The sequence below is a fragment of the Sminthopsis crassicaudata genome, chromosome 4, assembly GCF_048593235.1.
Source record: "Sminthopsis crassicaudata isolate SCR6 chromosome 4, ASM4859323v1, whole genome shotgun sequence".
NCBI classification, from domain to species: Eukaryota; Metazoa; Chordata; class Mammalia; order Dasyuromorphia; family Dasyuridae; genus Sminthopsis; species Sminthopsis crassicaudata.
The window spans coordinates 194,225,068-194,247,091 of NC_133620.1; the positions used below are offsets into that span (position 1 = coordinate 194,225,068).

At 34.5% G+C, this 22,024-nt stretch overlaps 1 protein-coding gene across 4 annotated transcripts in view; it reads left to right on the top strand.

The window, feature by feature from the left end:
- Positions 1–22,024, top strand: part of METTL24 (methyltransferase like 24) — a 204,697-nt gene that overhangs the window by 79,937 nt on the left and 102,736 nt on the right. For all 4 annotated transcript variants that reach the window (XM_074310118.1, XM_074310117.1, XM_074310120.1 and 1 more), the window contains exon 3: positions 9,495–9,634. In XM_074310118.1, the coding sequence (XP_074166219.1) occupies positions 9,495–9,634 (140 nt within the window). The remainder of the gene's footprint in view (positions 1–9,494; positions 9,635–22,024) is intronic.

The following is a 22,024-nucleotide window of genomic DNA, read 5'->3' on the forward strand; positions in this document are numbered from 1 at the left end:
TCTTGATTTTACATGAAGGATGAGGAAGCTTAAATTCTTAACTTCAGCTTAGTGAAGCCTTTGAAACACCCTAGGGGAAGATGGAAGCTGTTATGAATTGGATCTAGGAACCATAGGCTCTGCTACAAAAATAAAATAAAATAAGCCCGCCAAGTATATGTCTTCATGTACCTCAAAAAAAACCACATAAGAAATCTCTTGGAAGTATGAAATGATCCTTTCAAGCTCCTGTCAGGTCTGTCTTATGGTTGATGTCCCAAGAGAAAAAACATTTTAAAAATAAACAGCCCAAGGAATAAATCATAGACTCATAGAACTATACAATTGGAAGAAACCTTATATTTTATTTTGTCCAGTCTCCTCATTTTGTTGATGAAGGAACTAAAACTAGAGGAGCTAAGTGATTTGCATGAGGTCCCACAGCAAATTTAGTAGCAGAATCCAGCTCTCCTGATTTCAAATCCGATGCAGTTTTATTATTATTATTATTATAGCTTTTTATTGACATAATATATGCATGGGTAATTTTCAACATTGACCCTTGCAAATACTTCTGTTCCAACTTTTCCCTTCCTTCCACTCCCTTCCTTAGATGGCAGCAGTCTCATACATATTAAACATGTTAAAGTATATGTTAAATACAACATATGTGTACATGTTTATATAGTTTTCTTGTTGCACAAGAAAAATCAGATTTAGACCTGAAAAGAAAAACAAAAATGCAAGCAAAGAACAATAGAAAGAGTGCAAATGCTATGTTGTGGTCCCGACTCATTTCCCAGTGTTCTTTCTCTGGGTGTAGCTGGTTCTGTTCATCACTGATCAGTTGGAATTAAATTGGATCCTCTCATTGCTGAAGATAGCCATTTCCATCAGAACTGATCCTCATATAATATTATTGTTGAAGTGTATAATCATCTCCTGGTTCTGCTCCTTTCACTTAGCATCAGTTCATGTTAGTCTCTCTAGGCCTCTCTGTGGCCATTTCTTAGAGAAAAATAATATTCCATAACATTCATATACCATAATTTACTCAGCCATTCTCTAATTGATGGTCTTCCATTCAATTTCCAGTTTCTAGCCACTACAAAAAGGGGCTGCAACAAACATTTTTGCACAGTAGTAACACTTCTGGATCAAAGGATATGCATAGTTTTTGAGCATAGTTACAAATTGCTCTCCAGAATGGTTGGATCCATTTACAATTTCAATGCATCAGTGTCCCAGTTTTCCCACATCCCCGCCAACATTTGGCATTATCTTTTCCTGTCGTCTTAGCCAATCTGACAGGTGTGTAGTGGTATCTCAGAATTGTCTTAATTTGCATTTCTCTGAACAATAATGATTTGAACACTTTTTCATATGAGTAGAAATAGTTTCAATTTCATTATCTGAAAATTGCCTGTTCATATCCACTGATCATTTATTAATTGGAGAATGGCTTGATTTCTTATAAATTTGAGTCAATTCTCTACATATTTTGGAAATGAGGTCTTTATTGGAACCTTTAACTGTAAAAATGTTTTCCCAGTTTATTGATTCCCTACTAGTTTTGTCTGCATTAGTTTTGTTTGTACTAAAGCTTTTTAACTTGATATAATCAAAATTTTCTATTTTGTGATCAATAATGATCTCTAGTTCTTCTTTGGTCATAAATTCCTTCCTCCTCCACAAATCTGAGAGGTTCTTCCATGTTCTTCTAATTTATTTGTAATCTCTCCAATGCAGTTTTAAAGAAACCTTTGTTAAATTAAAAAAAATACTTCTTAAGAACTATAACTTTTAAAATCAATTGTTGAGTCATTTAGACATGTCTGACTCTTTACAATTCCATTTTCTTGGCAAAAATGCTGGAGTAGTTTGCTATTTTCTTCTCTAGCTGATGTTACAGATGAGGAAACTGAAGCAAATGGGGTTGCCCAAGCTCACACAACTAGTCTGAGGCAGAATTTTGATAAGTATTTCTGATTTTAAGCCCAGGGCTCTATCCACTTTGCCACCTTGATGCCTTTTAAATCAATAATTTTATACTAATTGTTGAATATATATCCATTATAGAATATCCATCAATTGGAGAATACCTGAATAAGTTATGGTATATCAATATAATGGAGCATTCTTGTTCTATAAAAATGAGGAGCAGGCTGAATAAATTTTGGTATATGAATACAATGGAATATTATTATTCTATAAGAAATGATGAGTTGGTTGGTTTCAGAAAAGCCTGGAAAGACTTAAATGATGCTAAGTGAAACAAAGAGAACTAAGAGAACATCATACACAGTAATAACAAGATTGTGATGATCAGTTGTGATAGACTTGCTCTTTTCAACAAGATGATTCAAGGCAATTCCAACAGACTTGTGATGGAAAGTTCCATTCACAAGCAGAGAGAGAACTATGGAGACTGAATATGGATCAAAACATAATATTTTCTCCTTTTTGTCATTGTTTACTTATTTATTTATTTCTCATGTTTTTTCCCTTTTAATCTGATTTTTCCTATACAATATGATGAATATGGAAATATGTTTAGAAGAACTGTACATGGATTTCTTATTCCATGGATTTCTTATACCCACTATAATCTAGAGTCAGTCCAAATTGTTCATTTAATAAGAATAATCTATATTGTCTATATTATAAGAAGCAGTTTGGCTTAATGGATGGAGTTGCTCTAATCCTGCCTTAGAAAAGGACCCATTGTAAATCATACAGCCAATTTCATTGTTTCAGTTTCCCTATCTGAAAAATGAAGGTCATAGCAGCACTTATCTCACAGGGCTACTGTGAAGTGTTGAAATCAGCTATTTTTACTTGGTAATTACTATTAGTGTTAGCCAGAAAGCTTTTGAAATCATATCCTGAATGGTCTCTACAAATATTTTATTTCTCGGGGACCCAACAGAAGCAAATTTAAACAGTTGGTTTACATGGTAATGGTCAGATGATGCTGGAATTAAGTTTCTAGAGGGTTGTTCTTTAGTGTCTCATCTATAAAGAAACTAAGTTGGAACCCCAAGACTTGACAAGGCTTTTGCAAACAGTAGTGATTTACAAGGACAGATTGCTATTCCATGTTTAACTTTTAGGTGCCAAGGCAAATGCAAGAGAAATTAATAAGGGAGACTGTCTGTGACAGATAATTCAAATTCCCTGAATCTCAAGGTCAATTCAATTAAACAAATAATTATTAAGAACTTAATAATACTAGATATGAGGCTAGGCCCCAAGGATACACTGCTAACTTTAACCTGGAGGATATAACACTATGGATAAATAAATGCAAATGCAAGAACATTTGGTGAAAAAAAACAATTAAGAGCATGAGAAAAGGGGACACAGGAGCTGAGCTTTGCAGGAATGTTAGGACTACAAGAAAAAGAGGAAAAGGAGTATATCCCAGACCTGTGAGATGGTTTATAGGAAACCACGAATGCAAGAGATAGACAAGGGGAGAGTAGGGTCATGAAGGACATTTTCTATTTCACAATAAAGTAGGTGGTAGGGTCCTCTGCTGAAGAAGATTAGAAATAATCAGTAATGGAGAGTGTGATAGGTTCAGTCAGGGAAGGATAAAGCATTGAGACAGGGCAATAAGCATCCAATTGACATATGTGGTGGCTGTTGACTCATTTAAGTCAAATCTAATTCTTTATGAGACCTTTTGGGGTTTTCTTGGCAAAGATACTGGAGTAGTTTGCCATTTCCTTCTCCAGCTCATTTTACAGATGAGGAAACTGAGGCAAACTGGGTTAAGTGATTTGCACAGGATCACACAATTAGTATCTGAGACTAAATTTGAATTCGGGAAAGTGAGTTTTTCTGATTCCAAGACCAATGCTCCGTCTCCTTAGCCACCTAACTGGCCCATTCCCTACTCCTTATCCCCCCAACTGAGAATATATAAGAAAAATTTATAGTGGATTTACATTCTATGGTTCTGAAATTCTAGAATATTTTTGTTAACTAGTGCTTTCCATTCCACTTACATGATAGATGGCAAAGCTTTTTATTTTATTTTTTTTTACCATGCACACCTCATTTAGAAACTATTTTAACAATAACAGCATGCAAGCCTGCTGAAACACACAATTCCCTGTCACTTAAAATTATCTCAGTTAGCTCTGAAGAATCCTAATGGGCAACACAATAATAAATTCTCTAATGCTGCTGAAATGAATCCCACCCACATCATTTTATGGTGATGCTTTTCTTAACTATTTTTGTTATCGAGAGGGGAGGGAGGATTTTTCCTATACATTAAGGTCTTATGCTTCATATTTTTTGCCTTTATTTTAATGAAACACCAGCAGGCCCATCTAAGTTTTTGGATAAGTCCTTGCTTGCTAATCCAACATAATGTTGCACCCATATTAATGAAAGCTGTTTTTTCTTCAAGTAGAAACGACAGTTCTATAGTCTTCTAGGCCCTGAGAAATATTAGACATTGAAGGCTGGTAAACATGAAGCCATGAGGGATGATAAGGACTGTGCCATTCTCAGATAAACCTTCATGTTCAACCTCTGATGGCAGCTCCCCAAACCATATGCCTTCAGGAAACATGCCTTGAGGAGTGTTTGGCTGTGATAACACAGAGATTTCAAGCAGCAGAAATCATTTTAAAAGGGAAAAAAATGAAATAAAAAGTTGTTGAAAACTTTGCGGTTTTATCCTTTAAAAGTTAACTAAGAATAACAATCAAAATTATATTGAGGCTCTGATGTATTCTGCTGTAAGAAAACCCAATATATAAAAAGACAAGTTTATTAAAGCATAAATTAAGCAATGATAATTTACCTTATGAAAGATAATCTTATTTTTAAATAGCAATTCTTCTAAAATATTTATTTATTTAATAGGATTTTATTTTTTAATTACATGTAAAGATAGCATTCAATATTTATTTTTGTAAGATTTTGCATTGCAATTTTTTTTCTCCCTCTATCCCTTACTTCCCCCCTTTCCCCACCAAGACAGCAAGCAATCTGATATAGGTTATACATGTACAAACATTTTAAATATTTTCCCCACATTAGTCATGTTGGGAAAGAAAAATAAGGTCAAAAAGGAAAAAACACAAGAAAAAAAAGCAAACAAAAATTTTAAAAGGTGAAAATAGTATACTTTGATTCAGTCTCCATAGTTCTCTGGTAGGTAATCTTAAACAAGGATCTATAATAGAGTTCCTTTGTTTTTTAAATTATTTTTATTTGGTTAAATATTCCCCAATAAAATAAAAATTAGCAATTAAAAAAACCTGAATTCCAAATTTTTTCCTTCCTTCTAGTTCATGTCCTCTATGTGAAAATGAAATTTGATTTTTATTATACATGTAATGTCATGTAAAATATATTTCCATATAAGCTATGTTCAAAAGAAAATAAAGGAATAAAGATATATTATTTTTATCTAGATTCAGAATTCATCAGTTTTCTCTCTGGATGTGGATAGCATTTTTCATCCAGGATCTTTGGGATGGTCTTGATCAGAATAGCTAAATCTTTAGTTGATCATCTGTACGATATTGCTGTTAGTATATACATTGTTCTCCTGATTATAATTACTTCATTTTTCATAAGTTCATATAAGTCTTCCCACGTTTTTCTGATACTATCCTACTTATCATGTATTAAAGCACAATAGTTTTTTTAAAATAATATTTTAATTTTTCCAATTACATGTAAAGATGATTTTTAACATTCATTTTTTAAATTAATAATTTTTATTTACCAGATATTTGCATGGGTAATTTTACAACACTGACAATTGCCAAACCCCTTGTTCCAATTTTTCCCCCTCCCTTACCCCCCCACCAAGATGGCAGGTTGACCAATACATTTAACATTCATTTTTAAAATAAAAATTTAAGTTCCAATTTTTCCCCCTTCTTCCTGTCCCTCCTCTCTAAGAAAGCAAGTTATTTGAAGTCTTTCAAATAAAAATTTCTTAACCTCTTTTTTTGGTCAAACTTCTTTGATAATCTGATAAAGTTTGTGAATCTCTTCTCAGAATATTTTTTAAAATTTATAAAATAAAATATATATGATTACAAAGCAAATCAATTATATTGAAGTGTTATTAAATATTTAAAAAAATCATGGACCCTAGATTGAGAACCCTTATTTTGTTTAATAGCTAAAAATACATTTCAAATTTGATTTGATTTCCAGAAATTTGATATACATGGAACTTTTTATGAATATGTCTATCGAAATGTCTATTAAATTGAAACAAAACATTTTTAAACTATAGATTCCCTTTGAGCCTCTTTGGTTAATGATAATGCATAAGCATAATGATAGTGTTTGAAATAATTTTACCTAATAGTTATAATTTTTCAAGTATTCTTTCTACTCATTCTTCTTAGCTTCAGAATGCAAAAATGAAGCAGGACATAATACTCATTAAAATCATCCTTGTCCACATAGGTTTATTTTCTAGAGTATGCATTTTTATCTATCCATCTGATTTTTTATGATTAAAATTGTAAGGGAGAATTAAAGAAAACAGAAACTAATTATTTGAGTTGTGTTATAAATAATTTCAGTTTCACTTATTTGTAAGGGCTCCTTGGCTATAAATCTCATCCAGAAAACTAAAATGGCCAACCTGTAACTAATTTTTTTAAGAGGAGATTATAACTGGGGAACACAATCTAATGTTCCTAGTTGATGTTAGTATTTTTGAAAGATATGATAATGAAAAACACAAAACCAAGAAATTCCTTTACTTTATTATGATCCTTTGAGAAAAGGTAGGGCCATAAAAAGATATTAGAATGGAGGGCTTTTCTTTCTAATAATGACAACAAATATACTTGGTTAGATGAAATATGTGGAAGGAAAAGTAGTGCATTTTGCACCTCCTTGTAATTTTCATCTAAGTGAAAAAATAACCCTGGTTATTCTCAGTTTCCCACTTAATAAAATTTCATAAACATGCATGAAATAATAGAGAAAATAGATAGCTGTCCTCTTGCCCAGCCCTCTCATTTTACAAAAGATGAAATTGAGACCCAGGGACACCTAGTAGGTATTTAACAAATATTGAATTGAATTAAGGGAGCTATTCAGGGTCACACGGCTATAGAGTCAGGACTAGAAATTAAAACTTCTGACACCCCTGTCTAATGCTCTTTTAATACCCTAAATCCTTTGTGCTAATTGTTTTTTTTTGGGGTAGAATGGGAGAAGGTAATCAGAGGTAAGTGACTTGCTTCAGGGTCTCATAGCTGTATGATGTCATATTTGAACTCAACCTTCCTGACTCCAGGGCTGGCATTCTATCCACTTTGCCACTTAGTTGCCCCTGATAAAGTTCTTGAAAGGTGGCTCAACAGTTTTCTAAGTTGTGGTTTTTTGTTTTTTGTTTTTTATGTTTATTCTGTTTTTTTTTAACAGAAGAATAAAAAAAAATAGACAAAAATTTGGAAAAAGCAGGAAATAGGAGAGAGCCAACAGATGATTCAAGAGTTCTGTGTCCTTTACATTCCTTCTTAACCTTTTCTCAGGTCCCTCCCCTAATTCCCAATTTAAAATTGAATTTAGAACTCCCTGACAAATATGTGGCAAGAGTGGTTGGCTAGGTATCTGCCAAATATTAGGAAGATTAATGAAGTTGGCTCTGTTATCTGATGAGACCAATATAATTAACTGTGTTTCTATGTAATTTTGGAAACATCAGTGCAAGGGAGAGTTGAGCCCAAGGTGCCTTTTCTATTTTTCATGTCTCTCACAGAAGCCTGGGGTTATCTAATGCTATGCATTTGCCAAAGCACTTAACAAACAATGAAACATTAAAAATAAAATTTGCATTTTATGTGTTCTGTCATTTTCTAGAAAGTAGTTGTTGCCTTAAGAGTTAAGTTAAGAATTGCCTTAAATTCATAGATCTTCCTTAGAAAGTGAAGCACTTTGCTGTGCTTCTTGCTGGGCTGGGAAAACATACCACTGCTTGGTAAGATCACTATCTTGGCAACAGTAAATGTTGCTTTTAGCTCTCACAGCTGCAGCTGTATAAGCCATGTAAGTGCTCAGTCTTCCCAAATGAATAGCATGTTTGCATGAGGTACTGCTGAGATCAGAGAGTTTGACTTTTTTTTTTGGATAGTGCATTTTCTTTGATTTTCTTCTTGTCTTTATTTTGAAATACTAATGATCTGAGGATTTCTCTTCTCTATTGAACTTATTTGATCCCTTTTTATGTGGAATATGGGCTTATGGATGGTCGGAGAGGGAGAGAAGAAGAGAGATTTCTCTTCAGGGACTTCTGTAGCCCACCAGATAAGATAGCTTCTCTTGATTCTGTGGTTAATCAATCTTTGACACAACTGCTGACCAATTAGGAGTTGCTTAAGGTACATGTTCTTTAGCAAGGGAATAAAACACATGTCCCACAGAATGATACCTAAGCATATGTCCAGTTCTATGGGAGGTTTCTCCAGTTCAGCAGAACAGAGAGTTGTATTAATCATCTTTCTGAAATTTATGGTACAGAGGTGCTTAGCAATTTTATTTTCAAAGAAAATTTCTCATTTAAACCATGCTACCCTCCTTTCTGATGGGGGCTAGAATCACACTGAAAGGTAGGAAACATGTAAAGATTCTATAGAGCACTGCACCTAGAGTCAGGGAGACTCATCTTTTGAGTTCAGATCTGGCCTCAGACACTAACTGTGTGTTTCTGGACAAGTCACTTACCTGTAGCCTCAGTTTCCTCATCTGCACAAGGAGTTAGAGAAGGATATGACAAACTGTGCCAGCATCTTTGCCAAGAAACCCCCAATGGGGTCACAATCTGACAATCAAAAAACAACTCACTGAACAACAACAAACCATTAATAAATTTTGTGACTTTGGATGAATCAGTTAAATTTTCTGGGCCTTAATTATTTCAGTTATGAGACAAAGATAATGATATCATTGTAAGAACGATGGATTTGTTGTCAGAAGACCTGGGTTAAATTTTGACCTTGCAACTTGTTCCCTATATGATATTAATTGTATCTTTAACCTCTCTGGCTTTCTATACTCTCATATATAAACATAGGAATGTATATACCAGTAGACTATAAACTCCTTAAGGATAGGAGCTGTTTTGTTTTTGTCTTCATGCCCATAACACATAACACAGTGCCTGATGTTAAATAAATGCTGATCATTTATCAATATTAACAAATTCTGAACAACAAATTCCTCAACAAAATTTTTAAAATTTTCCTTCCTATCAATGCTTTACCAAAAGCCAATACAATGAAAAAAACATAAACCAAATAAGATCTCTCTAGTTCCCAAATCCAAATCTAGGAACAAAGGCCCCTAGAGCTCCCTCTATTCTTTTTGTTTAGGATTTTTTTTAAACATTTAAAATGTTGTGCTCCCTCTGTTCAGATCTCTCAGAAGTAGTTATTTCCCTTGACAATGAAAAGCACATACAGTTTTGACTTAAATGTTTTTTTTTTTTTTTTTAATGATATTTGTGACCTTCACAGATTTCATGCAACCACTTGGTCCCAAGTGGCCTGACAAGTGATTCTGAAAGCACAAAGAAGCCATGGTCCATCTGTCTTGACGAGAAGTTCAGTTTGTTTCATCAAATCCAAAATAAGCGATGTCGTCTTTACTCTTTGGGGTGAGTATACCAGGAAAAGGAAAACCAAACACTTACACCATCTAGGGCTATTTTAACATTATTCAAAAACTCATGTAGTCAAGATGTAAAGAATGTTGTTATTTCTTTGCCTGTCTCGAAGACACATCTGTCTGTCATTTTCTTGTACCTGGAGGGCACATGAAGTTGGTTTGCAGCTAATTTCTCTCTTTCCAAGGCTTGCTTATCTTTCTCTTTTTTTATGGCAGTGAATTGACAGCTTCAGTGTTCAACAGGGATATGGTTCCCATGATTGTAGCTCATGAATTTAGGATTAAAATTAAGCTTCCATATGAGAGAGAGAGAAAGGATTCTGACTAATGAGAAGAGTTCAGAGATAGAAAGTATCTCAGTCACAGTGATTACCATTTCTCAGAGGAAATGGCCAGAATTGCATAAAAGCTTTCCAGGGCTAACAGTCAAGCAAGATATTTCTGTATATTTTAGGGGGAAATGGGTCTATGCAATAAACCATTCATTCTCTTTTTGATAGCAATGTCATATAGGGAAAACTTTTTTTTAAAATTAAATTTCATACCCTTTAATTTTAAAAAAAACTATTTGTATAAATCATTTAATCTTTCAAAGTTTGTAAGATTATAAATTTCATAGAAGATATAAGATGTAGCTCCTAAAATAAATCTCTTCTGATCTGTATTGTTGGAGGGAATATCTTCATTTGGAGGACTCCACACCAATGAAATCATAAATTTGACTCAAAATAAAATAAATATGTGCAATTTCTAAGAGTTAGAGCAGACTTAGATTTAATAGGCATTAAATATTTTTTTTTTAGTATTTTACTTTTTCTAATTTTCAGCATTCAGTTCTTGAAAGATTTTGAGTTCTAAATTTTCCTCCCTTCCCTCCCCCCTCCCTAAGATGGAAAACAATCTGATATAGGTTATACATATTCAATCATAGGAAACATTTCCACATTAATTATGTTCTGAAAGCAGAAACAAAAGGGAAAAAAACATGGAAAAAAAACCCCCAAAAGTTAAAATAGTATATTTCAATCAGCCTTCAGACTCCATAAATTCTTCCTTTGGATGTGGATAGTATTTTCCATCAATCTTTTGGAATTATCTTGAATCACTGTTTTGCTGAGAAGAGTTCACAGTTGTTGATCATAATATTGTTATTACTGTCTACAGTATTCTTTCTGGTTCTATTCACTTTACTCAGCATCAGTTCGTATAAGCCTTTCAAAGTTTTTCTAAAATCTGAATAGATATTTAATTAGTAACAGGTACTGTACGCTAAGCACTTTACAAATATTCTCATTTAATACTATGACAATGAGAAGCAGATAGTATTATTTATTCCCATTTTACAGATGAGGAAGCTGAGGCAGATAGAAACTTACTGACTTTTCCAGGATCAAAAAGCTAGCTATGATTTGCCTCACACTCATATTCCCTCTTTCTCTGTAAAATAGTAGGTTGAATTAGTTGATTTATAAAATCCCTTTTACCTGTGTATCTTGAGGCTTTCAATTCACACTTGGGGTGGGGAGGTACTGGTAAATGTTTTAACAATCATCTCTGAGGGAGGAAAAAATGAACACAAAACACACTTTTAAATTTAATCTCCATTATTAATATTTTCTCCATTACTTTCTTAAGTCTAGAAAAGCAACAAAGCAAATCAAGCCCTGATTTATATCATTTGCCAGTTTCTAAGGTGTAAATGCTCATGCTAAAAACTGAACAATTAGCTCACAAAAATTATCTGTGTGATCTGGGCTAAGTGACTTCGTGTTTCTGATCACTCAGCCTTTTCTCATCTATAGAATAAGAAGCTTGGACTAGGTGACTTCTGAGGTTCCTTCCAGACTTAAATCTTTGATCCCCCCAAACTGAGTCAGAAAAAGTATGCTCATCTTGCCCAAGATCACACAATGATTGGCAGAGTTAGGTTGTGAATCAAAGTTTTCTGAATGTCTTTCCTATGATACCATATTTCTAAGCAAAAGTTGGATGATCCCTTGTCAGATATATTGTGGAAGAATTTTCCTTCCAAGTTTAGATTAGATATAGTGGCCTTTGATGTCCCCTGTAACTGAGATTTTGTGATTCTGGAATGAAATTTTTTTAAAAAGGCAACAAATCCAGACATTCTCTGAACATACACAGGTAGTTCTTAAATTACCAGTAGAACTGTATCTCCAAGAGTTTCTTTTTTAAGACACTTGTTTGGAATTCAGAATGTATTTTCTCCCATAGATGTAGTGATCAATGGAAGTTTAGATTTCCTGACCAGCATACACTTAGTTCAAAGCTCTATGATTTCTTCAGCATATGTATTTCCTTTATTGATAGAAATTGCAATCCTTTATTTGTTTTTTCTTAAATCTATTTATTTATTTTAGAATTCTTTTTTTGAGAATTTTGAATTCAAATTTCTCTTCCTCTCTCCTCTGCTTCACCTGCTGAGAAGGCAAGCAAATCATATAGATTATACATGTGAAATCATATAAAATTATTTCAATATTAGCCACATTGGCAAAAAAATAAAGTGAGAAAATATCTTTTGATTTATATTCAGAGTTCATCTGTTCTCTCTCTGGAATCAGGTCTCATTTTTTCATCATTAGTCTTTTAGAATGGTCTTGGATCATTGTATTGATTAGATAGTTATTTCACATTTGATTAACAACATTAATCAACATCATTGTTGTTAGCATGCATAATAATCTCCCAGTTCTCCCAGTATCTATCCCAGTTCTTGCTATGTTTTTGTTTTTGTTTTTGTTTTTTTTTTTACTGAAACAACACTGCCCTTCTTGCTCCCCCTGTGCCCATCATTTCTTATAGCATACTCTAGTACTCCATTACAATTACATGTCCAAACTTGGTCAGTCATTTCTTCAAATGATTAAAATCTCTTCAATTTTCTAGTTCTTTGCTACCACAAAAATAGTTACTGTAAATATTGTTATACATGTAGGTCTTTTTCTTCTTCTTTTGATCCCTTTGGGGTACAGACCTGGTAGTGCTTATTGCTAGATCAAATGGTAGACAGTATTATAAGCCCTTTGAGCAAAGTTTCAAATATTCCCTCAAATGTTTGGACCAGTTCACAACTTCACCAACAGTCAATTAGTATAGCTATGTTTCCTCATCCTCTCCAACATTTGTCATTTCTGATAGGTGTGAGGTGGTATGTGTCTAATCAATAGGGATTTAGAGCATTTTTTCACATAACTATGTATATGACTGATTTCTTCTTCTGAAAACTACTTGTCCATATCTTTTGAACATTTATCATTTAAGGAATGACTCTCTTTCTCTCCCTTTCTCTTCTTTCTTAGAAATAAGGCCTTTATCAGAGAAACAGGCTATAATTTTTATGTTATGGTACTTTTAAACAAAATATTATTTTCCCAAGTTTCTCTTTTAATTAGATCTATTTTTTCTCTTGCTTTGTCTGAGATTGTGATAGCTATCCTTGCCTTTTTTTTTTAAATTTCAACTACAGCATATTAGATTCTGCTCCAGCCCTTTAATTTAACTCTGTGTATGTCTTTCTGTTTCAAGTGTTCTTTGTTGTAAACAAGATATAGATGGATTCTGATTTCTAATGTATTCTGCTATCCACTTTGTTTTACGGGTGAGCTCATCCCGTTCATATTCATATATGATTATTAAGTGTGCATTTCCCTCCATCCTATTTTCTTCTATATATCCTTCTCTATTTATCCTGTCCCTCCTTAAAAGTATGTTTAGTTTCTGACCCCTGCTTCTTTTAATCTATCTTCCTTTTTTATCACCTCCCTCACATCTCCTATATTCTTCCTCTTCTATTTTTCTAGTGGGTAAGATAGATTTTTATTCCCTACTGAGTGTGTATGTATATATATTTCTCTCATTGAACCAATTCCAATGAATGTGAAGCTCAAATATTGCTCCTCTCCCTCTTTCCCCTTCCATTAGTTCTTCCTTGTATGCCTCTCTTTTGTGGAAAAATTTCCCCATTCTAGATCTCCTTTATGCCTTCTCCAAGTGCATGCATTTTTCCACACACTCATTTTTAAGATCCTTCCAACACAATTGACTCAAATTCATGCCTTCTGTCTATATAGACTCCTCATTACCCTAATAATGATAAAGTTCTTAAGAGTTACATGCATCTTCCCATTTAGGAATATAAATAGTTTAATTTTCTTGAGTTCCTTATGATTACGCTTTCATGTTTATCTTTTTTATGTTTCTCTTGAATTTTATGTTTCAGTGTCAAATTTTCTTTTCATTACAAATGCTTAAAAGCCCTCTCTTTTCATTAAATATCTCTCCCTCTGAATATTTCTGCTCTAAAGTTTTTCTGGATAGATTAGTCTGGGTTGTAGTACTAGTTTTTTTTTTTTCCTTCCAGAATATCAAATTCCAAACCCTCTTCTTCTTTAATGCAGAAACTAATAAATCTCGTGTGATCCTGACTATGGCCCACAATATTTAAATTGTTTCTTTCTAGATTCTTGCAATATATTTTCCTTGTCCTGAGAGCTTTGAAGTCGGGCTATAATATTTCTGGGAGTTTTCATTTGGGTATCTCTTTCAGGAGGTAATTCTTTAATTCTTTAAATTTCTACTTATTCTCTAGATCTAAGATATTGGGGACAGTTTTCCTTTACTTTCTTAAAATACGATATCCAGGTTACTTTTTTTAAAAATCATGACTTTCAGATAGTACAATAATTTGCAAATTATCTCTTCTTGATATATTTTTCAAGTCAGTTCATTTTTCTACTGAGAGAGTTTATATTTTCCTCTTTTTTTTTACCATTTCTTTGAGTTTGTTTCATGGAGTCATTAGTTTGCACTGGCCCAATTCTAATTTTTAAGGAATTGTTTTATTCAGTGAGCTTTTTTTTTTTTAAACCTCTTTCCTCATATGATTAGTCATGCTTTTTAAAGAGAATTTTTGTGCCTCTTTTACATTTTGTAAGTAGTTATTTTCTTCAGTTTTTCTGGTGCCCCTTTTACCAAGTCATTAATTTTCTTTTCAAAATTTTCTTGCATTATTCTCATTTCCTTTGCCAATTTTTCCTCTACCACTTATTTCTTTCTTTAACTCTTCTAGGAATTCTTGCTGGCCTTGGATCTAATTAACATTTTTCTTTGAGGCATTGCTTGTAGTTATTTTCACATTGTTTTCTTTTTCTGAATTTATTTTTAGTCTTCCTTGCCAGCATGGTAGCTTTTTATGACCAAATTATTGTATTTTATTTTGCTGATTTCCAGTCTATTTCTTGACTTTGCATTTTGTGCTAAAACTGGACTTTATTCATCTAAGGGGGGAGGCACTGTCCTAAGCTTTAGGCTTTTTCAGAGCTTGTACTGAGACTAAGTTTTTAGAGTTTCTGGAGTGATCCAGGTAGAGATGTTGTCACATTTATCCTGGTTTGTGCTCCAGTCTTTACCTAGAAATAATCCCTGCTCTCCCAAAGCCAAAAACACTATAGCTCCTCTTTGCTTTGGAACTGTTATCAGGGCTCCTGCTTCCTTATAACCTACCAGAAACACTTGTCTCTTTTTTGGAACTTCAACCCAGCACTGTTTGTGGGAAAGTTTCTAATCAGTGACAGCTGCATCCAACGTCAATAAAGGCTCTCATATAATCTCTTTCTAACCAGTTGCCTACACTTTACCTCCCTCCCCCATGGTCTTTGGGCTAAGAACTGGGCAGCTGCTATTGCCACTGTTGCAGCCACCTCCAAAATCCATAGATAGTGCTTCCAAGCTGTGCTCCAGCCTGGCACCCACCCTGTTGTGACAGACCCATCCTGCCAACCTGCTAAGTTGTGTTAAGCTAGGAAAAAATCTTACACTTACTGCTTATTGGCACTGCTCCTCCAAAATTTTATTTGAGAAGTTATTTTAAAGTTATTTAAAGCTCAGCTGGGTCACTGCCTGTTCTCCACCATCTTACCTCTACTGATCAATCCCTCTATATTAGAAAGCTTTTATAAGCTATTGTGGCCCCTGCCAAGTTTCACCTGTTAGCCAAATTTCTGGTCATAAACCTCATCACTGGAAGGTGAGCTATGCTGGCTCAAATGGTAGGTGCATAGTTCATTCCTAATCCTGTCCTGGTAGCATTTTCAGTTTGATGAGGTTGATGAGCTACTTGAGACTCATCTCTCCTGAGACTGAAAAACACTTTTTCTTTGTATCTCTACAACTTAGCACAGCATCCAGGACATAGTAAGTACTACTCTTATTAACTAAGATTAGTTTGGATCAGTTCTGCCACTATAACGACTGGTAAGACTTTAAATCATTCAACCCTTTTGGGTGAACCCTGTAAAATGAGATTTGGTTGCAAAAATTCAAAATTTTTAGCTTAGAAAAAAGATGTTGGAAGATAAATGATGCTATTATCAAGTATTTGGTCAGTCAATAAACAGTGCTGACAATGTTCCAGGCACTGTACTAAGCTTTGGTGATGCTAATAAACTCAAAAGATGGTCCCTGCCCTCAAGAAGCTCACAATGTAATGGAGGAAAGACAACACATTAAAAAAAAAGATGAATAGGAAAGAAAAAAGAGATGAAAGAGGAGGGAAGAGTTCCCAGAAGGGGGAAGATGACTTGCAGCCATGTGGGAAATGATGATATATCTGCCTTGGGCTATCTCAAATGGGATGATCCAGCAGGAACTCTCCACATTTTACTCTCTCCTCTCTCCATACTGAGGAAGGGGCCCCAGGAAGAGAGGTTTTATTAAAGGGATATTGTGAGGAAGAAGGGGTAAACCTTTTATTTTTTTTCTCAAAGGATCAAAGATTTAGATCTGTAAAGGGCCTCAAGGGTCTCCTAGTTCAACCTCCTCTTTTTGCCACAGAGAAAACTGAGGCAAAATTAAGTGCCTTACCCAGTTCCACAATAGTATTAAGTTGTGGGCCCTCTAATTTCATACTGAGCCCTTTCTAAGCCCATGCTGCTTCTCTGGGTGGAAGTTGCAGATGACTATTTCCACCCAGAATAAAAGACAACCCCCGCAACAGAGCTGTTCATATACAGTTTTATACTGGAGGAACTTGTCACGCAACTTTGTTTGCCTCAGTTTCTTCATCTGTAAAATGAGTTAGAGAAGGAAATGGCAAACCACTCCAGTGTCTGTGCCAAAAAAACCCCCAAGAGTTGCACACTACTGAAGCAACCCAAAGATTTTTTTCTTCTTCTCTGAGTGTCTTTAGACAGTGCCTGGCATAATAAATGCTTAATAAATGTTTGTTGCAATGTGATACGGGGGATTTCTGCTCAGATGCAAATTGTACCAGAAGACTTCTGAAATCCCTTCTGACTGAGCTTATAACAGACACATGGGAAAAGTCACCAAATAAAAATGCATTCCTCTTCCAATACTACTTTAAAATGATGAAGTTTCATTGGGCTCACTAATTATCTCCCAATGACAAAAATCTCAACAGTAGGATAGAGCAACCTAAGAACATCATCTCAGAAGTTAAGTTCCCAGGCAAGTATCTGAACCTATTGTTACCTGAAACTTAGGGGGGCTCCCCTTTGGACTAAAGGATTCTGGATCTGACTCTGAAGTTAGTCACATTCACACTCAATGATGTCTACTACAGAACTCTAGGGAAAATCTCCTAAAGAATGGAAGGAATGAAACAAAATAATTTACAAATATTATCTCATTTGATCCTTACAACCATCTTGAGGCACAGGTCTATCCCTGTTTTATAGTCAAGAAAATTGAGGCCGACAGAGTCTAAGTGATTTGCTCAGGATGCCATAGTTTATAAGTGTCTGAGGATACATTTGAACTTGAATTTTCCTGACTTCAGGCCCAGATCTTTCTTCTGTGTCACTTAGCTTAGTTTTAACTCATGTGTAGGGTTTTCCCTAAGAGGGAAAACTTTCTAGAAAAAGTACCCAGATATTGGATTGCTATTTATTTCCTCCACCAAAAGAAGAGCTTAAAACATTAATAAAGACTAAGTATGCAGTAACAAATACTTAAAATATAAACTATAACCAATTATAATTATTATATTCTGGGAGTAAAAGACAACTTTGTGGAACTGAGCAACAGATATTTCCCCTTTATCTCAGACCTGCCTGCCTAAGCAATTCACAAGATCTGGATCCTCCCGTCCAGGCAAGGAATGCCTTGGGCTTTCTTAGTTCTCTCATCCTACTGGTGATGGTAGTCATCTGCAGCTGCCAGATCAAGGAACCCATGTAGTCTTGAACTCACAGGGAGGCTTCCTAGACTAGAAACATCCATATCACAAGTTTTCCCTTGTCTTTTGTCCATTGTTCATCAGGGAGGTGATGTCATGACATGCAAGTGAATTGGATTTAAATAAACAGGAGCTGTTCAAAATCACCAACCTTACTTTCTCCTCCAGATCCAACTGAGTCCAGCAGCAAGACATTGCTCAGGACAACAGGAGATGGCCCTGGATGCAGTGGGAGACCTTCCCTTTTTAAAGTTAAGATCGTTAACTATTTCCTAGTCATAGACTCAGGAAAGAAACAAAAAGCCAAAAAGATAACCAGGGATTTGGAGGTTAATAAAGTAGTAGGAGAGGGAAAGAAGATGACTATAACAAATGATTATTGAGAACATGGAATCATGAGATTTACCTTAAAGCCTATCTATTGGTCCAATGGTTAAATAAGCTTCAGTCAGCTTTTTAAAAAGAAAACAAAACATTTTGATAATTGTTTTGACTTAACTTGCTTTCTTTGTATTCCTATGTATTTTATTTTGTGCATTTAGAAATGTTAGTCTGACTTAAGGGATCCGCAGACTTCATAAGATAACCCAAGGGCCATGATAAAAAAAAGAGGATAAGAATGCTTTAATCCAAGTTTTATTCTTCATTATTTAGATTAAGAAACAGATGTTTAGAGTGGGAACGTGGATTAACCCAAAGTTACACACAATAGCAGAGCATGAGTTTAAATATATAATAATATATAATATAAATATATAATATAAATTTATCTTCACACTGAAACTCCAGAACTCAGATTCCAGACTGGCAATTTTAAAACTTTTTTGTCTTGGGACCCTTTTTCACTCTTAAAAACTATTAAAGATCTCTAAAAGGATTTTTGTTTATATGGATTATATCTATTGATATTGTTGTTATTTGTTGTACAGTTGTATTTGATTATTCACGGTCCCATTTGGGGTTTTCTTGGCAAAGTTACTGAGTTTTTTGCCATTTCCTTTTCTAGCTTGCTATACAGATGAGGAAACTGAGGCAAGCAGAGTGAAGTGACTTGCTAAGGGTCACACAATTAGTAAGTGTATACAGCCAGACTTGAAATCAGGTCCTCCTGACTCTATCTGCTGTGCCACCTAGAAAATGAAACACCTTAGCATTATTTTGAAAATAGTTTTGACTTCCTGAATTCCCCCAAAAGATTCTTGGAGACCCTGTTTTGTACCATACCCAAATGAAGGATAATTTTTTTACTCAAATGGAAAAATGGGCAAAACCACCTCTAGTTATGCAGTAGGCTTTAGGAGAGAGAAAAAAATTAGTAAAATAATTATATGATAATTTAAGCAATCAGTAAGCTTTTATTAAGTGCCTACTATGTACCAAACACTGTACTAAGTACTGGGGATACAAAGGTGATAAAAGGCAGTTCCTGCTCTCAAGGAGTTTTGAGTATAATTACAATTAGTTATGATCTTATTTATCTAATTATACAGAATGCTTTAAACGGCAGATAATGAGTACAAATTATTCCAGGGGTGAGGAGAGAATAGGCCTTAGACTTGTGGGTGGGTTAGGCTAAGTATGTGAGACTTCCCTTGATGGAATGGGTGGATGAGAATAATTTGTTCCAGTGGTCATGAAGGTGGCTGAAGGAGGCTCTGTGGAGCACCTAGAGCCTGGTCATCTATTGCACCTGGATCATTACCAGTTGACTTGGATTTTGCTTGCCACTGTACTTCAGTGACTTTGGGAGGAAAAGTGAGTATGATGTCTTTGTGCAACCCTGCTTCACTTAAATCCAGTTCATGGGCAAGTCAAGACATCACCTTGATGTCATTGGTCTTCTGAAAATGAAGGAAGAAAACAGCAGCACTAAAAAAATATATATATATATATATATATATAATATATATATATATATTATATATATATATATATATATATATATATATAGAGAGAGAGAGAGAGAGAGAGAGAGAGAGAGAGAGAGAGAGAGAGAGAGAGAGAGAGAGAGAAAGAGAGAGAGAGAGAAAGAGAAAAAGAGAGAGAGAAAGAGAGAGAGAGAGAGAGAGAGAGAGAGAGAGAGAGAGAGAGAGAGAGAGAGAGAGAGAGAGAGAGAGAGATGCTTCCTCACTAGAGTCAAGGAAGTGATCACAGATGAAAAGCCAGCATAAAGTAGAAGAAAAGACATTGTGTTCAGAGTTGGAAGATCTGACTTTTAGACTTAGGAAATTAATCTGCTTCTCAGCCTCAGTTTTCTTATCTGTGAAATGAGATGTTTAGACTGGATGTCAATTCCTGCTCTTAACATTTGTGATTCCTAGTGACATACTTAAAAAAGAATGAATGAGAAGGAAAGAATGACTCATCAGTATACATTGAGTATGGAGCTAGCTATGTCCAGGTTAGGCTCTATTTTGAGGTTGAAACAAATAAGTAACTAAAGTCATTTAAGAAATAGTCCAGTATGTCCTTGAGAGGTATTCATTTTTCTTTTTTTTTTTTTTTAATTTTTTAAAAAAATGTTTTGAAGTATTGTTTTTATTAAAAATCAGAGGTTTTAGAGCTAGAAGACACGTTAGACTCTAAAATGTCTTCTGATTCAGTGGTTCTCAAACTTTTTAAATAGGGGGCCAGTTCACTGTCCCTCAGACTGTGGGAGGGCCAGACTATAGTAAAAACAAAAACTCACGCTCTGTCTCTGCCCCTCAGCCCATCTGCCATAACCCCGAGGGCATATACATGTCCTCAGTGGGCTGCATCTGGCCCGCAGGCCGTAGTTTGAGAACCCCTGAAGAGTCATCCAGTTTTTGCCATGTTCTTTGAAGCTGCTTCGTATGTCCTATCTCTTCTTCAATTGGAGGTGGTATTTCTTACTGGGTAAATAGTTCTGCTGTAAAGGGGCCATACGTCTCTAATAAAGGAAGGAGTTGAAGAGTGAAATCTAATCCTCCCTCATAAAGGTATAGGAGTCATGATTCATAATGTTGCTTTCTTACCTCCATCCCTCCCTATCCTTTGACGGCTCCAAAGCTGACAATTTTAATTATTAATGATTAGTAAGGCTCAGTTAGGGGGCAATTGATAGAGTACTGAGCCTGGAGTCATGAAGACTTATCCTGAGTTCAAAATTGACCTCAGATCTCTTACCAGCTATATGACCCTGGACAAGTCACTTAACTCTGCTTACCTCAGTTTCCTCTTTTGTAAAAATGAGCTAAAGAAGAAAATTACAAGCCCCTTCATTATCTTCGTTAAGAAAATTTCATATGATATCATGCAGAGTTGGAGGTGACTCAAAATAACTCAATAACAAAAGAGGATGTCTTCAGTGTCCCAAAGCCAGTATCTTTCTAATTCAATTAGGGAAAACTTTTCACACTTTGAAAAGGGATAAAGGCATTAATTTTTTTTTGCACTGTTTAACATATCAACACTTCCTTAATTCTCTTATTTGTCTCTTATTTTCTTGTGATTGAATCAATTGCAAAAGAGGCTGACAGATCAGGAAGGAAAAACTATTTAGTTTTCTTGGGAAATGATTTTTTAAAAATTCCTTGTGCTTTTCTTTGAGAATCATTACAAGGTGGTACATAGGGAAAACCTTATCTTATAATAAGTAAAGAGGTAGTTTTGTTCTTTTTTAAATTTTCTTTTCTTTTTTTTTTAATGTATATTATGCAGAATAAATAAAGTTCATTTGAACCCCACTGTGAAACTGAATCAGTAGCTAAGAAAAACTGAAATTTGATTTGACACAGAAATATATTTAATTTAAAGCTGGAAGATGAAGAAAATATTTCTGATGGCTCCCTTAAATGATAGATCTGATTATATCTACAGCTAAACCAAGTAAATCCTATTCTCATAGGTGGTGCTCTTATTCACAAAATTCAATCACCTGGCCTTTTAATTTTTAAACTATAGCAGTTTCTCCTTTTATTATTTAACTTATTAAAGATTGAGGGAGTAAAAATGGAAAAGAGATTATTTATGTAAAATCTTATAAGATTTATGAAATTATAGAGTGAACCTTGGGGCAGATGACTTTGTATCCGGAGCAATTTTCCTAACCCATCAGTTCAATAACCTGTTCAATAAACCCAGTGGCTCTCTGTTTCTTCTAGGAGCAAATATAAAGTCATATGGCATTGAAAATTC